Source organism: Pogona vitticeps, chromosome 2 (genome assembly GCF_051106095.1).
Source record: "Pogona vitticeps strain Pit_001003342236 chromosome 2, PviZW2.1, whole genome shotgun sequence".
Lineage (NCBI taxonomy): Eukaryota > Metazoa > Chordata > Lepidosauria > Squamata > Agamidae > Pogona > Pogona vitticeps.
In genome coordinates this window covers 145,031,568-145,048,817 of record NC_135784.1, presented here as the reverse complement: position 1 = coordinate 145,048,817, position 17,250 = coordinate 145,031,568, and the positions used below count along the sequence as shown (strand labels likewise).

The 17,250-nt window shown below is 43.5% G+C and overlaps 1 protein-coding gene across 3 annotated transcripts in view; it reads right to left on the bottom strand.

Annotated features, from left to right (window-relative positions):
- Positions 1–17,250, bottom strand: part of SDK2 (sidekick cell adhesion molecule 2) — a 374,517-nt gene that overhangs the window by 23,699 nt on the left and 333,568 nt on the right. For 2 of the 3 annotated variants that reach the window (XM_072990757.2, XM_072990758.2), the window contains exons 28-37: positions 17,051–17,149; positions 16,522–16,716; positions 15,268–15,469; positions 14,756–14,859; positions 12,875–12,945; positions 11,781–11,916; positions 10,992–11,048; positions 9,919–10,020; positions 8,524–8,639; positions 3,139–3,325 (exon numbers count right to left, since the gene is read on the bottom strand). In XM_072990757.2, coding sequence (XP_072846858.2) covers positions 3,139–3,325; positions 8,524–8,639; positions 9,919–10,020; positions 10,992–11,048; positions 11,781–11,916; positions 12,875–12,945; positions 14,756–14,859; positions 15,268–15,469; positions 16,522–16,716; positions 17,051–17,149 — 1,269 coding nt within the window. The remainder of the gene's footprint in view (positions 1–3,138; positions 3,326–8,523; positions 8,640–9,918; positions 10,021–10,991; positions 11,049–11,780; positions 11,917–12,874; positions 12,946–14,755; positions 14,860–15,267; positions 15,470–16,521; positions 16,717–17,050; positions 17,150–17,250) is intronic. The other variant, XM_072990759.2, reaches the window with a different exon arrangement.

The following is a 17,250-nucleotide window of genomic DNA, read 5'->3' as shown; positions in this document are numbered from 1 at the left end:
AGTGTTGTATTTCAAAAGTGCTAGGCTTTGGTGAGGATGGATAAACAAGGGAACTTCCTTAGCCAACTCTAAACAGAGTTAGCTGGCCCTCCGCGGTGCATTTTATTGGAACTTATACAAGTTTCCAAGAACTCTCAGCACGTGGGAGGGTGCTGTGCTCATGCAGGGGTGTGTTGTGCTCCTCCCCATGCACAGAGCCCGCCCCCCCCAAACTGGTCCATGGTCCCAAAAAGGTTGGGGACCACTGCTGTAGAAAGTCACCCAGCTCAGCCCGCACAGTAGGGACAGGCCAGAGAGAGTGGCATCAGCTACCAAAGTCCAGAGCATTAGTGCTTAAATCTAGCCCTGTTATTCTGAGACAGGAAATTCCCACAAACATTTCCCCAGCAATAAAAATTCTAAAAAGAATGAAATACCTTAAGAAATAACTCAGTTGACACCTTCCTATGCCATCTCAAACCAGTTACTGAATGTGGTACCAAAGTTTATCCGCATTAATCCTCATTTCAGCTGAATGTCTGTCTTAAGTAACCATTCTTTTTAAGGCAAACCCCCATGCCCGAAACATTGGCTCCTTAAGTGGTATTGGTGCTACTTATGATCTCTAGGATGACCATAATTGTTTGGCCACAAGTTTATATACTCGGAGGACAGGGTAAAGGGAGGGGGACCCAGAGGGTAACAAGGACATTGGCTGTGTGGATTATTATCGCCAGTGTAATGATCAGCTTGCTTTCCCAATCTCACTTGGTTTCCTTTTCTCTACCACATCCTCTGTGTATACAAACCTGTGGCCGAACTGTTATGCCCCATGAGTTTATGGCAGTGGATTGTAATCTACAAAAGTTCACACTGAAATAAATCTGTTACGCTTTAAGGTACAACAAGTCTTGTGCTTTAATTTTGCTATCTATGGTGAAACAGATTACCAAGGCTAACTCTTTGAAATCTGCTTGCAAATAGACAGCACCTTGAAATATGGGACTTTGTCTCTCTCCCCCCACCCCCAGCCCGCAAGACAACTAATAGAGAAACCATTGTGTCAAGGTGTCAGGCAAAACACTGTCTTCCTTATTTTTAGGAGGAAGGGTTTGGCTAAGCCCATTCAAATCCTGCGATTTGATCCTTTGGAGCTGTAGTTTAAGAGCTAAGCAGGGGGCCTACAAAGAGGGGAGAAGGGAGAAAATATCCCAGACCACTCTGGCCAAAATCATTGCTGCGATTCTCCTCACGCTTCTTCATGCTTTGCCAATAACAACCCCAAGGATTCAATGAGAGCGGAAAGGCAGTGAGGCAGAGCCTGATTTAGACTCTGCTTCCTCTCTACGCAGCAGGGAGCTAAAGATACAAGCTGAGTTCTTCAACAGTGCCCTTGGCTTGCTGGCCGTGGATATAGCCAATAAGCTTCTCCTTGTTTCCTTTCTTGTCGGGCTTTGATCTCTGAACAAGTAACTTGAGGATGTTTTGAAGTGTGTGGATGGAAGGAAGAGGAGGGGAGCAGGTGATGCAAAAGAACAAAGCCACTGTCTGTTGGGGATGGAGCACACAGCTTCAGACTACAGAGGCACATGTGTCTTTAGCCAGGCATTCAGTGAAGCCTCGGGTCACCCGTTCAGCTATTCTGCTGGATCTCCGCCTGGCATTTGATCAGTCAGAAATGCACATTCAGCAGCACCACCCAGCTTCCATGGCGAAGCCTCTGATCAGCATGAGATTTTAACATTCAGAAGCATCAGGGTTGGAGCAGTAAGTGGAGAGGAGACCAAGAATGCAATTCAGTGCTTCAAGGTGTGGTGGTGGCAGTGGTGACATGGCCACAGTGTGAGAGTGTGGGTTAGGTATGTAAAATTAAGAGGACAAAGCTGTAGATTGAAACATTAGGAAAAAGAGGGAAGGGCACACAGGCTGGAGTTGATGCAGATCTGTTGCCTTTGCAAAGAGAAGGCATATGGGCACTTGCACAAAAATACAGCTACTTTGGTTGTTGTAGATTTTTTGGGCTGTTTGGCTGTGTTCTGAAGGTTGTTCTTCCTAAAGTTTCACCAGTCTCTGTGGCCAGCATCTTCAAAGGAAAGGAGTCAGAACTCTGTCTGTGTTCTGGTGCAGTTTGTTTGGATAGTTGAGTATTTATAGCTGTGGGACCAGCCTTTGTCCTTTTCAGGAGATGGGTGATTGTGGTGATCAGTGTGTTTTTTGTTGTGGGTGTATTGTTGTGATAAGAGGGAGAGATTATCTGTCACTGTGATTGATGGGTGTCATTAGCTGGTCTTTTGTGTGCAGTGATCACCGGTCCTTGTAGCTGGGTAGAGTTCGTTGACCTTTTGCAGGCTGTATTTTTCAGTGCTAGGAGCCAGGCTTTGTTGAGTTTGAAAAAAAGCCCCTGGCTTCGGCACCCTTCGCACCCACAGTCTGGTTCCAATATGTGGATTAAATCTTCACAATTTGGAACCACGGTGAAGAAAAACTGGAAGAATCACCCATCTCCTGAAAATGACAAAAGCTGATCCCACAGCTATAAATACTCAACTATCTAAACTGCATCAGAGCACAGACAGAGTTCTGACTCCTTTCCTTTGAAGATGCTGGCCACAGAGACTGGTGAAACTTTAGGAAGAACAACCTTCAGAACACGGCCAAAGAGCCTGAAAAACCCACAACAACCATCAGATCCCAGATGTGAAAGCCTTTGAGAATACATACAGCCACTTTACCCGAGGGTCTCAGCGAGAAATTATAACTGGAGTGCTTTCTCTGAATATATTGCTTGGGTCTATGCACATTTGACTATGTCATTTTCAGAGAGATTACATCACTACATTTTAAGGCAACAATAGATTAATTTCACTATTCTTTGGCTGTTTTTGAATTGACCTTGCAAAAGGGGATCCGAGATTGAGAGACAGTAGAGTCATTAAATGCTACCAGACAACTGTGGAAAAATTACATATATATGAGGCAACACAGTATTATGTGAATACTTCTCATGATGACTCATACCCTACCCCCATTTCCCACTTTGGCACAGCCTCCACTATGTGCTATTCTCCAAAAATAGCAGGACTTCTCCCCTCCTGAAATGCCTGGTGAAACCCAAGTGGCTGATGCATCCCCCCCATCCCCTGCACCCTCCTATCCTACCTGCTTGCTGGGTCCTGCCCCTGATCGGTGGACTGCGAGGTCCATCGCCTGCAGCATTGAAGGCCAGGATGGTGATGAGGTACGCAGTGTAGCCAGTCAGATTCTTGAGTTTGACACCATTCTCGGGCAAGAAGAGCGTTTTAATCCTTTCCGTTTCATTCTGCCGCTGGGCCTCCCAGAAAAAGATCTGTCGGGTAGGGGAATTAGGGTGAGAGCAGAGGTCACAGTAAGGGAATAGTATGGACCCCCTCGTCTCACTTTTTTGTGCTCAGTCACACAGTTCTTGCGTTGCTGCTTTCCCACTCCAAAATATGAAGGAGAAGGCATAGTTTTCCAACTTAATACCTTCCCTGCCTGAAATCATACTTACTGTCTTACAAGCCTATATTTTGTCCCAATGTATTGAGCATTTTGGGATCATATGATTTAAGACCTATTTGCTAAAATTGATTTTTTTTTTTAGCAAAAGTGTTATGAACAATTCTTGAAGTCCTTTTAATAGCTATCATTTTAACAGTCTGAGTAATTATTAACACTTTACTTTAACTAACTTTCTTATTTTTAGGTGTAGTTTTGGAGTGGAATGCCAGAGGTCATTTTGTAATTTCAATTAATTTTTTTAAAAGGCTATGCCACTGACAATGCAATAAATTAATTTTATACTGAAACAGTTCACAAAAATGATTAATATTAACAAATCGGTTTTCAAATTAATGGCAACATCACTGTATTAGTTTTAACATTTTTAATTGCCTTATTTGCCATTGTTATCAGCCTCATTATCTGGAGCCTTTAAATTTATTTAAAATATTTATTTAAAATAGTTTTACCCTGCCTTTCTCCTACAAAAAAAGACCCAAGATTGCTAATGGCTGCTGATCAGTGCATTCAGCATTAAATGTTAAGAGGTATAACAAGATGTCAACTGCTTACATCCTTGGACAAAAGATCAGAATACAAATAGATAGATGGAGAGAGACAGAGATATGGAGAGATAGATAAAACTTAAAGAATTTTAAGTGATCTATCTTTTAGGCAATTTGTTGATTTTTTGGTGCCTTCTTCTGATACTGTAGAAAGTGTTACACAACCTCCACTTTGATAAACAAAACCTAACAGCAACCATTAGGTCAGCCATTCTCAACCCTTTTTATTTTGGCCATCGAGATAAACACAATATGAAAGAAATATAGGCTGAATCAGAATTGTATAAGCCACATAATGAACCTTATAAGGTGGCATGTAAAGAATTGTTTCCAGTCTGTGGCTCCCTTTCAAATGTGACAAAACCCTCCTGGGCGGCCGTAGGGCCTGGCTGAGAATAGTTGTTTAAGTAACTCTCTATTGTACCTACTTCTCTTTCCTCCTTGACAGCTTTGGCCTGTGCTTGGAAAAGTTGCTTTTTTGCACTACAATCTCAGGATCCTCCAGCCAGCCTGGCCATTGCCCAGGGAGGCTGGAACATTCTGGAAGTAGTAGTCCCCCAAAGTAAATTCATCCCTAAATTTGATAGAATGGTGCTGGAAGAAAAGGTGAGAACCAATTTTTTATTGCTCATACTCATGGCATTCTATTATCCTTTTGTATCATGATTATTTGTAATGCACTACATACCTAGAAGGCCCAAATAGAATTCCTACTGTGTCTGGTAATTCTTTACTGATTTATGGGAGTCCAGAGAATCTGAAGTGACCATTTTGTGTTGTAGAGAGACCTTACATCATGAGCAATGAAGTTGTTTGCATTGCTACTGGTATCTGGATCATACTCTGGCTAGAACTGAGTTCCCAGAACTTCTAAGCTGGCCTGTGAAAAATACATTCTTAAGGAATGTGGCAGAAATTCAGTATTTCAAGGGGGTTTCACTGACAATCTCTGTGGGGAAGATGAGCTATTTCCTTTCCCAGGACAGGAAAGTATTAGGACATGCCCACCCTTGAGCTAGAGAAGACAGCACAGGCAATCCATTTTCAGCATCATTTAGCTCATGGGTGGTGATGGTGGAATGAATTTCTGAAGTCACTGTTGGGTGAGATCCAGACTTCTATAGAGAAACTGGATTGTTCCACGAAGCCATGAAGTCAAGGCGCCAAAGAGACGGCAACAAACTGGCTCCATGGCAACACTTCCCAGCACCCTTGAGGTTTCTTAGGAAACAAGAAAGCAGCGTTCCAAAACTGCAGCCCTGTAGGCTCGTAAAAGGCCCCACTGATCATGGATGGGATGCACAGAGCCAAAAACGGGTTACCAGTCTGTTTCCGTATCAGGGTTCAAGGTGCTGGTTTTTACCTATAAAGCCCTAAATGGTTCGGGGCCTTAGTACATGACAGAACGACCTCCTTCCAAGAGGGGCTGTTTCCCCTACCTGCCCATCTCAAGTCAGGTGGCTGAGGATGCTTATCCTAAGAGAGGCCCCAAAGGAGAAAACAAGGAACCGGGCCTTCTAGGCCGTTGTGCCCCTGAAATTCACCTGGCCTCTTCCCCAAACTGAAGATTTTAAAGAAATCAGTTTTGACAGGCTTTTCAAACCATACCATCCTAATAGCTCCACTGAGATTTTAGACTATTCATTTAACATCTATTGCCACTACCTGATTTTAACTTAATTTTAATTGTTATTTGAATTACATGTTTATGTTGTTTGTTATTGTACACTACCCAGAGTGACCATGGGTCAGATGGGGTGGGTTTAGAAGTTTAACAAGTAAATAAAACAATAATATTTGCACAAAGATTAATTCTACCTCTGCCATCTTTCGGCAGGGTGTCCTGCCAACTGCCACAAGTCACGTGTGGTGGTCTTTTAGTAGGTTCCAAGGGACATGTTGCTGAACCTCAGTGACTCAAGCCTGCTTAGGCCACATCACATGGTGTGTGGTGGGAAATCTGCCACCCCAAGGGAGAGAGTATATATGTGAGTGCACAGCAGCCTAACTCAGTTCACTGGAGGATGTACCTATAAGAAACACATGGCTGGAAGTCTGCACATGCAAACCTTAGCATGTTCAAGGCCCACCCCCTCAAGCCTATAAACATGTTAAATTGTGGACAGTCTGTAGGTGCCCTGGAACTAAATTATACATATATGAAATTCCAGTGTTCCATTTAAAGCTCAACAGCATCCCTTGCTGGTAGAATAAGGAACTGTGGAACTACACCTTTTCCTGAAGAGAAAGATGGATATTTCTTAACCTTTCCACTATCCAACATATATACGCTGTTTTCCTGAAAATAAGACCTAACTTGAAAATAAGCCTTAGTAAGATTTTTCAGGATGCTTGTAATATAAGCCCTCCCCGCAAAATAAGCCCCAGATAAGTGAGACCTCACCCTCCACTATGGTGCAGCAACCAGAAGATGACATGCCTGTATCTGAATAAATGTAGATAGTTGTACATGAAAAAAAAATCCCCTGAAAACAAGCCCTAATGCGTTTTTGGAGCAAAAATTAATATAAGGTGCTATCTTATTTTTGGGGAAACACGGTAAGACTGCTTCATTTTATAAATGAACCTAGCTAGAACATTCCCTGGCTTTCAAAAGGATTGGGAACTGACTCTGAGATCCTGCATGCTATATATTTCCAGAGAGATAGCCAGTGAAGCAAAAAACAACAAAGAATGCTGTGGTATTTGAAAGAGAAACAAATTGGTTAACTAGGTTATGAGTAGAAAGTCATATTGGAGTGGGCTGGTATGGGCTAAATAGAGTCACTTGGGTCAGCCATAAGTCCAGTATGCCATCTGGTGTGTATTTGCATCCAAATGGCATATGCACTTCAAGTGACCCTATTTGGTTCGGCTCATTTAAGAAGGCTGTGGGAAAAAAAAAAACCTCCATATGTTCCCTCTCCTGTCTTCTCCCACTTCTAGGAGGAAGAGTTCCATTTTTTAAAAAAAAACTCTCCGTATGTTGCTGTGGCAAGGGTTATGATCTTGAATAGACAATTTTACTCTGTAAACTTTTGTGCTCATAACATTTTGAGTGTCTGATTGTAGTGTTGCTTTAATATTTGTTTTTTCCCAATAGCCTTCCATTTACTACATTCACAGAAAAATATTATTACTTTGAAGAATTTTACCGGACCTTTTTAAAAAATCCCTTCCTTGCCTTCTTCTGTTTATTCCCACTTCTGGGGAAAAGTTTTCAATAATAATAATAACAGATACTTAGATTTTGCATTAAACCTTTTATCTGTTACCAGTCCATGTTTTTTATAATCTTGATCAACTGTGTCTGGTATTTTTGAATATTAATTATAATAATACTTTTTCAAAGAGGTGTAATGCATCAGCACTTCCTCTACCCCTCCACAGAGCAGAGGAACTCTCTAATTTCTGAATATCATGAAGTGGTCAAGTTTGCTTCTTAAGTCATTTAATGATAATGGCAAATTGACAGCTGCAATTCCTGCTTTGGTTTATTTCCAGTGATTACACATGCTAGAAACCAAAAACACAGAAGCTTCTGACAAGGACCCAAAAAGTTACAGAGGGGGAACATTCTGCAGATTGGTTAGTTCACTCCAGCAATTATGTTATGTGATCCCCAGAAAAAGGAGTGACTTGGCCTGTCCCTGCAGTGTACTTAACAGTGGGACAAATGGTCATCTGATTGTACCCTCCGTGTCACCAACAATTATTTTTTTTCTTTGAATGATCACTGTTAATAATGCAGTTGTTTGTTGTTGTTGTTTGGTCATTAAGTTGTGTCCGACTCTTTGTGACCCCATGGACCAGAGCACGCCAGGCCCTCCTGTCTTCCACTGCCTCCCAACAATGCAGTTGTTACTATCTGTACATTTATTTCTCTTTGACCTTACTGTTTATCCACATAATACTACATAATACTACACACCATCACTCTCTCCGTGCATAAACTTGCAAAGCAGATATAAAACACTGGATGCTTCGGATGAAATGGGCTTATAACCCACGAGAGCTGATTTCATAATAAATGTGCTAAGCATTTAAAGTGCCACAAGGAATTCTATTATAAGGTAGCTGTTGACTATCTAACACTTAGGTTTTAGCCTGACATGATCTACTGGAATTAAACGAATCCGTTACTAACACATTGTGGCAAAGGTATAGAACCTGTTGCCCTCAAGATGGAAACCAACATCTGAAATCCTAGTGTGCAGGCCCAATGATCAGGCCACATTTGAACAGCATGGAGAGAAACACAGGATAACTGTTCTTGCATGACCACAGGCATTATGAATGTTTGCACCCTGAATGGCAATTAAGAGAACATACTGTCACTGTGCTCCCAGGTTCTGCACGTCAGGCATTTCACCCCTTACTCTCGAACACTCCTGAGGCTGAGAAGCCTTCCCTTTAATCTATAAACCAGACCTCTCCCCCGTCCCTCATTGCCTAGTACCTTGTAACCTTGGATGTCTCCGTTCTGTGCCTCAGGAGGGGGCGGCTCCCATGTGATGTCGAGCTGGGTGGCTGTGGCACTTTGGATGGCCACGTTCTGTGGTGCAGCTGTGGGGACTGAAGGAGAGAAGAGGGAATGACAGGGAGATCTGCAGAGGATTCCTGAGAAACAGCTCACATTCTCGCAAGCCCACAGAGAAGCAGCATTTATTTTCCTGTGAACCACATACCTCTGTCCCTGAATTTGAAGCCCTGCTTTTAGATGTCTCCATATTTGGCATCTTGGCTCACTGAACTTTTACTGGCAGCTATCTTATTTGTCAGCTAATTGTGTGAGACTGGCAGCGAAGGGAAGTAAGGCTTCAAAGTGTGCAGGGACTGCAACTCCCATAATTTCCTGGGTAGAGATGAAAGCCTGCACCAGAGCTAATGGCTATACAGTTGGAGAAAATGACAGTCTTACATAAAACCCAACACAGCGTTTCAGTGAGAAGGGGGTTTCACAGCCTAACATAATTATGCCTTGCTGTTAACCAATTAGCAAAGTTCCTTCTCTTGGGCTTGAAGCAAGTCTCCTTCCCTATTTCCTGTTTGTTTACTTCCATTGTTTTGTTTACTCCCTCTCTCCCTCTCTGACTTTCAGCCTGAGCAGACATGTAAAAGTCAGCTCCTGACCTCTGATGATGCAGCTAGCATGGTGGATTTCAATCTCCCAGCATGGTTGAGATTGCAGTTTCTTTCTTTATCCTTTTATTCTTGTGATTGTAGATGAAATTAATAGAATCATACCCTGTTTCCCCTAAAATAAGACCTAACCTGAAAATAAGCCCTAGTATGATTTTTCAGGATGCATGTAATATAAGCCCTACCCCCCAAATAAGCTCCAGTTAAAAGAAACCCCACCTTCAACCATTGTACAGCAGCCAGAAGAAGATGACATAACTGCATTTGAATAAACATAGATTGTTGTACAAGAAAAAAAATCCCTTGAAAATAAGCCCTAATGCATTTTTGGAGCAAAAATTAATATAAGACCCTGTCTTATTTTCGGGGAAACAGGGTAGAACAATTGAGTTGGAATGGGCCTATAGGGCCATCAAGCCCAACCCAACCCCTTGCTCAAAGCCACAACTTACAGTTCCACAACTGGAAATAAAATTGTTTTTTCTTTTCTTTTAGCTGAGTTATTAACTAGAAGAGTGATTTTTATATACAAAAAATATAGTTGCCATGAGAACAAAAAGGGGCTGGGTGGAAGCTGGTTTTTTTAGCTATCATGTGCTGCATCTGACTTTTTGTACTTTGTTTTGCTAACTAAAAGGAAATAATCAAAAATTTCTCCAATACACACACAAACACATGAAAATTACTAATGCCAAGAAGATGCTCAATTTACCAGCCTCTCCCACAAAGACCTCCTGTGGTGAACTGGTGGGGCTCTCACCCACAGCATTGTAGACACTCATTCGGATCTCATAACGGCGGTGCTTGTTCAGATCTGTAGAAGAGAAAGAGACAGCCAGTGTATGAGAAGGGGAGGCAGAGCTTCCCTCTTCAGTCCTGGGGGCTCTTAGAGTAGTAGGGCACACATTCTGTGCCACCTGCTCTCATTTCCCTCCATCTTCACCTGTCTTGCCTTGCACACTTCCCTTTAACAGCACTGTTCCTGCTCCCAGGCATAACCTTGAAAAGCTGGAAGATGGGGTCATGATACTTCTCCACAAAGGCGGTAATGGACTGCTGGGCTCTCAACAGTGGCGGCCGGTGATGCCAATTTTGATGGTGGTGGGGACTGTGAACCCAGTGTGAGTTTTCATCTGCACTTTATATATTTGATGTGCTGAACCTTACCTCCAAAATAGGTTCAGCATCTTGAATGACTCTTTCAAAATTCAGATCAAACCCTGGAAGGGATTCAAAGGCCCCCCAAAAACTGGAGTCACCAATTGCCATGATCTGCCGGTATGCAAATAAATAGTCTGATTCGGATTCAATGGTAATCAAGGCAAGATACTTCCCATCAGCTCCATTATTTTCCATCGATCCTCCTCATCCTTATGTCCATATAGAAGCAGCCTGTGGTTGCAGCAGGGGTGGGCAGGGGAGATTCACTCCAAAATGGCAAGATGAGTGCTATTCAAAGCATTGGCCACAGGTATTTTTATGCCTCTAACATCCCACAGGTTCACTGTTACAGGCAGATCACTCCCTGGTGGAGGGTAGACTTAATGCAGAGGGACAGAGGCAGATTAAGATGGTCTGCCTCAGAAAGCTAATGCAGCTGAATAGCTTTCTGAGGATTCTTAGTGATTTTCTTGATACTTTGGCAAACAGCTCTTCTCAAGTCCTGGTTGATTTCTGAAATGGGGGAAAGGGACTGGGCAGTTGACAAAATTGATCTCGGGTGTCAAGAGGGACTAGCAACATGGGTAGAGACAAATGCACACACAAGGCCAAGCACCCACTTACTGTCCAGCTCGTACTGCGTGAGGGTTGCCTCGGTCAGGTTCCGCACGGCATAGGTTGCTGTGGGATGGTAGGTGGTCAGATGGGAAAAGCAGTCAATGCAGGTTAGCCACATGTTAAGAAAAACACAAACATCTTGACAAAGCAAGCAGGACTAGTAGACTTCACTGAGTGGAAGAAAGCAGCTAGGAGGGAAACTCACAGCAGAGAACACTGAAGAGTCTCCAAATAAGGGCTGGAAAGGAGACAAGTACTCGGAACGTGAGGGAGGGGTAACATTCAAAGCTACCAAAAGGAAACAAAAGCTGCCCAGAATCAGCTGTGGGCAATGGGACAGGCCGTTTTAAACTCCCAGAATATCCCACTCAACTGCCTATTGACTCTGAATCTAGCTGTTCAAGGGGGGAGGGAGCATTCTTTACTGAACAATTGACATAATAGAGATCAAGATGGGAAGGTTACCACAAGGATCAGCATTTTCAGCACAGACATAACTCTTTCTGAATGCTGGAAACACAGCTTTTCTAATTTTATTTTTTATTTGGCTACCAATAGATTTGCTGGGCAAACCACCCTGTTTTTGTAAGAGACACTGGAGGAAGGAGTATGCTAATTTACAGCACACGCAGGGCTTGGAGGACCGCCTCAGAATGATGCAGCTAACAGAACGGTCATCGGGAGGGTTGCTACAAAACCGCTTGAAGGCAGACGATACAGCACTTTCCTATAAGGCTAAATTCCAATTTTATCTGGATTCTGAGAACCCTTGTTACCCAACAGGCATATACTCACAGGTCAACTCTGTCCATTTTGCATTGGGATTGGCAACCGTGCGCGCAATGAAGCCTCGCACCCCCTCATACGCCAGTTCCCGATAGCGGATGCGGAAGCCTAGCAGGATGCCATGGATTTTGTCTTCCGATGGAGCCTAGGTCAGGAGAAACATGAAAGCAAGGGGTTGTCTCAGGTAGACTCTCCCCTTCGCCCGCCCTGCACTACTGACATTTCTCACTACTTTCTCACACGGTAATTCTGTGCTGTCATAATCTTGCCTTTTAGGATGGTCACCTTTTATGACTCTGCCTAAAAACGGGAAGACTTGCTGAAGAGCTGGCTTCCACAGCCAGCAGACAGAAATCAAGGGAGGCAAGCCAGAAAAGCCTCAGAGCATTTATCGTAAAGGAAAGCGATCTCGGAGGGCGAGGGAGAAGCTACATTTTCCCACCTGGGGAATCACAACCCACAACTCTAATGCTGCTGTTTCTGCCATACTACTAAATTTACCTTTAAAACAAGGCATGCAGGAAGCATCTGCCCCCTTTATAAGCTGTGCTGCTGGAAGGCTTCTAGAAGGACATGTGCTTCTAGAGCACATGGTGTATGCTCCCTGCGTATCTTACTTTGTCTTTCTGCTGCCATAATTTGCTAATGTGTTTGTAAATTTGGTGGTAGCAAGTAATGCCAACGTAGGCTGTTTACCCATACCCTATTTGCATCATCACAGCACTGGAGAGTCAATGTATGGAATATTGGCATCCACATTATCGGAAAACACACATTGCTGGCCCTCTGCAACACGTGAATCAATGGAGGCTTTCTTCACTTTGCAGGGAGGATCACACTTTTTGCAAACCCGGTGGCACAGAATCCCTCACACAGGCTATGTTTCCACACTAAAGCTACCCATCCTACGGCGACTGAAAAACCACTCTTTGTGGCAACCACCCAGTTGAAGAGAGGGTGTTGATGAGGTGGGACCGGAGAGTGGAAACAACCTCTGTGTACAAACTTGGTTGCAATCCCGAGTTCTGCCCTGCAAGAACAGGACAAGTCCATAAAGGTGTGAACCACAGAGACCACGAAGAAGAAACAGTGTGCTACTGTACCTGCCAGCGGATCAGCACGGACGTGGTGGTGTGAGGTGTCACTGACAAGATGACGGGAGCTTCCTCTGGGGCTAAGAGGAGATAAGAAATTGGTGTCAAGCACAGGGAGCAGCCACATCATGCCTGGCTCTGTGAACAGTGAGAAAGGACAAGGCTGCGACAACCTCTTCCTCTTGGACACAAGTTCAAGGGGCCACTTCCCGTTCGCAGGAATCATGTTTTTACAGGGTGCCTGTGGGTTTTGTGATTATAAAGATGACAACTATTGATGATGGAGTAGTCTGTGACAGGGAATAACTTGGGTCAGCTGGTAAAGAGTTCACCTTGCCCTCCACATAACCTGTTCCGCCTGTATGGTTTGCTCCCATTCTCTCAAGGATTATTTGTCTCCTCTGATTCTGCTTTGCGTTGCATTGACATTGAGTTTCCCCAGAGATACATGATCCTTCCATGGATCACTAACTCTGCTTTAACCCAGCCTTTCTCATCTATCACAATTTGCCTTCAGTCTTAACCACTGCTTTCATATTTCTGTCCTGATCAATTTACACCTGGATTACATCATGACACCTGTTGTAGTAGTTTAGTCATTAAGTTGTGTCCAACTCTTCGTGACCCCATGGACCAAAGCACACCAGGCCCTCCTGTCTTCCACTGCCTCCCAGAGTTGGGTCAAATTCATGTTGGTAGCTTCGATAACATTGCCCAACCATCTCATCCTCTGTCGTCCCCTTCTCCTCTTGCCTTCACTCTTTCCCAACATCAGGGTCTTTTCCAAGGAGTCTTCTCATGAGATGGCCAAAGTACTGGAGCCTCAGCTTCAGGGTCTGTCCTTCCAGTGAGCACTCAGGGTTGATTTTCTTCAAAATGAATAGGTTCTCCTTGCAGTCCAGGGGATTCTCAAGAGTTTCCTCCAGCACCACAATTCAAAAGCATCCATTCTTTGGCAGTCAGCCTTCTTTATGGTCCAGCTCTCACTTCCATCCATCACTTTTGGAAAAAACATAGCTTTGACAAGGCGGACCTTTGTCAGCAAGGTGATGTCTCTGCTTTTTAAGATGCTATCTAGGTTTCTTGTCGCTTTCCTCCCAAGAAGCAGGTGCCTTTTAATTTTGTGGCTGCTGTCACCATCTGCAGTGATCATGGAGCCCATGGAGCTTCACGACACCTACACTGTACCAAACGACTGGTGGCCAGTTTTTTTTCTGGGCCCAATTTAAAGCATTTGTATTGGCTGTTAAAACCATAAGAAATGTGAGTTCACCTGATAGACTGTAATTGTGAACTATCCATATTCTAGAGCAGAATCAGAGAGACCTAGCTAGAGCGCCTACCCATAAAACAATCCAGCCGGCATTCCCAAGGTATAGAGGACTTCCTGCATGTGGGACTTTTGCCGTTTTTGATGTTCACTAGGCACATCATTGCAGGCCCTCAAGAGGCCTCTAAAACTTAAATACTGCAATGGAGCAAGGACTCTGTCAAGGCTGCTGCATACGTAGTGCTGGTTGGCACTAAGTGTTAATTTTGATCTTTTGGTTTTGCCCTTAGTCTTTTGTATTTTATGGCATTTAAATTCTGTTGTCCATAATGAAGCCTAATCTTTTCATCAATTAATTAATGTAGGAATGTGACTAGATATTAGGAAAGAGGTATACACTTTCCTGATCCCCCCACCCCAAATTATGAATTTATATGCATTTGCTGTGATTGGGCTAATGTCAGGACTAGTAAATACCTAAGACAGAACTGGGCCAGGTAGGTTTGTATACTACTTTGGCTTTCTTTGCTAGGCCATGCCTTTTGTGCTGGATATTCCTAAGACTGGAGGGGGACTGAATGTCCTTCTGAAGTCATTCATGACTGGATGAGTTTACATACCAGCCTGTAAGGTGGTGAGTGATTCTGATTCTTCGCTGTACTCGCTGTCACCAATGTCATTGGTTGCCTTAACCCGGAATTTGTAAGTGGTGAAGGGCTTCAGCCTGCAAGGAAATCACATGACACTTAGGGGAACAGCCCAAAATGCAACCACAATGACCGTTCAGGCTACACCCCTGTGTTGCCAAGCCAGAAGGCTTCTTAAAATGTATTCCTCCAGAACTCCTGCTTGCTAAGCACTTCGGAAAAGCTTTTAAGGGAAAACTGTACCATTTATTGGTTAACTCTTATTCTCCAGGCTTAGTTATGAAGAAAACAGGAGAACTCACTTCCGACTAAGAAGGCATCCTCCAAATTGGAAACTGAGCACATTCTGATGGTTGCGTGATTTGCTCCAAACCCAGCCACAAAACTGGTCGGCAAAACCAGGGCTTCAGAACAGGTCTCCTTGACAATGGAACTTATCCTTCCCAATAAATGCCTTTCCTTCAAGCCACCGGCTGCTGTCTCACCTGCTGACTACATAGGATGTCGTGTTGTGGTTGACAGAAGCAGAATGTAGCACCCATTTCTCATCGGGGAGTTCCCGTGTTTGCACAGTGTAATAGCGAACTGGTGAGAGCCCATCGCTGCCTGGCTCCCAGGATAACAGCACGCTCCTTGCCTTGACATCTTCCTGCAATACGATCGGTTTGCTGGGAGGTTGGGGACGGTCTGGGTGGGGTGAGAGAGGCACAAATCACTGAAGGCTAGAAGCTTGGGGTGAAAATGGGACACATTGGCAATAGCAGAAATATGGAGTGGCACAAGGGGAAATAATCTTAAATGAAGTTTAATACATGCCTGTTGCATTTGGCCAAAGGAATCCTAAAGACCACTGCCCCCTCATAGACTTTGTGGGTGGTGTGCAGTCACACATTTTTGACTTCTCTATCTGATATAATTTATATACTTTATGGCTTATAGCAACAGATATTAGCTTAGAAATCCGAGAAAAGCTTCCAACATGATTTCCAGTGTATTCACTGGGGTACTATTCATCACAGGGGACAAGGTCATAAAGGGGTGCATGTTTGCATTTTCAAGTAATGCTTCCATTAGCTTTGTTTAAAAGAGAGCAGCACTCTGTCAGCATGAAACAGGTCAGGTTGGATTGTTCTTCGGCAGCTGAATTGTGTTTGCTACTCTTTCTATTCTTTAAAGGGGAAAAATTTAGAAGTACATAGACTGCCAAAGAAAAGAAAATGAACAAGAGAAAAATAAAATAAGAATTTATGAGAGAAGTTGATAATTTATCACGGGGGATGGGGGAAATGAGAAGTTTATTGTTCCTTTCCTATATTTTGTTTATAATAAAATTCTTAAGCAATCTTATCCTTGCCAATAATGGGGTTGTTTTCAGCAGCTCAAATAGTAAGAAAAATACTTTTGATGCATGCTCTTATCACATTCCATGTGATATTTATAGAAATATTAGATGGATGGGTAGGTGGAAATCTCATGTTCTTCCTGATTTTTTCCCGACTGCTTGAAAAAAAAATGGTTTACCATTAGAGCAACCCTGATCTATTGGGACTACAGCAACAATAACTGATCAATCATTGTTTCATAAAAGTTTTTGATAACACCCTGATAAATATATGATTAATACAATCCACATTACTTTTTCAGAACTTCTATATTCTGCTTAAAGTGTTCAGAGCTTCGAAAAGTCACTTGTTTTGGACTGCAACTCTGAGGATACCCAGGCCAACGTGGCCACTTACCTCTCTTTTCTGTTGTGACCACTAGGGCCTCTGCTGCTTCGCCCCAGCCCTTTCGGGTTTGGGCTGTGATACGGAAAAGATAGGTGGACTCAGGTCTGAGTCCAGTAGCAGTAAACTGGCGTGCGCTGGGGTTCAGTACTTCCACACTGGCTGAATTGGCAGTTGTCGTGTTGAGGCGGTGGGTGATTTGATACGCTGCAAACAATTGAAATGCAAAGGCTATTAGAAAATGCAGACAGAAAGGGACCTTCATTCCTTAACACCCATCCTTACTGCCATCAAAGTGGAAGAAGTCCTTCTCAAGGGAAAGTGACTAAAATTGTAGAGCCCATTTAAAGAGAGGATATGCTATTGTAAGAGTGGCCCATAGATCATGATGTAGGTTCATCCCTTTATCCTCCTGTCAGGCCTCCAATGGACTGCCCTACTGATGGACATCCAGTAGGGCAGACAGAAAAAGCAAAAATGGTTTTTCACTTTAGCCACTCTGGTCTGCCTTTTCTATGAAGAGTAGAAGCTACTTGCTTACCAAGAATGATTCCATTGGGAGCAGCAGGTGGTTGCCATATTAGCCGGACAGAAGTAGTTCTCACTTCAGGGAAGAGAATTCCTACTGGGGGCCCAGGCACTGGAATACAGAAAGACAAGAGAGAACAGGGGTTTAAGGGCCACTATCAAGACATACATACATACATGCATACATGCATACATACATACATACATACATAC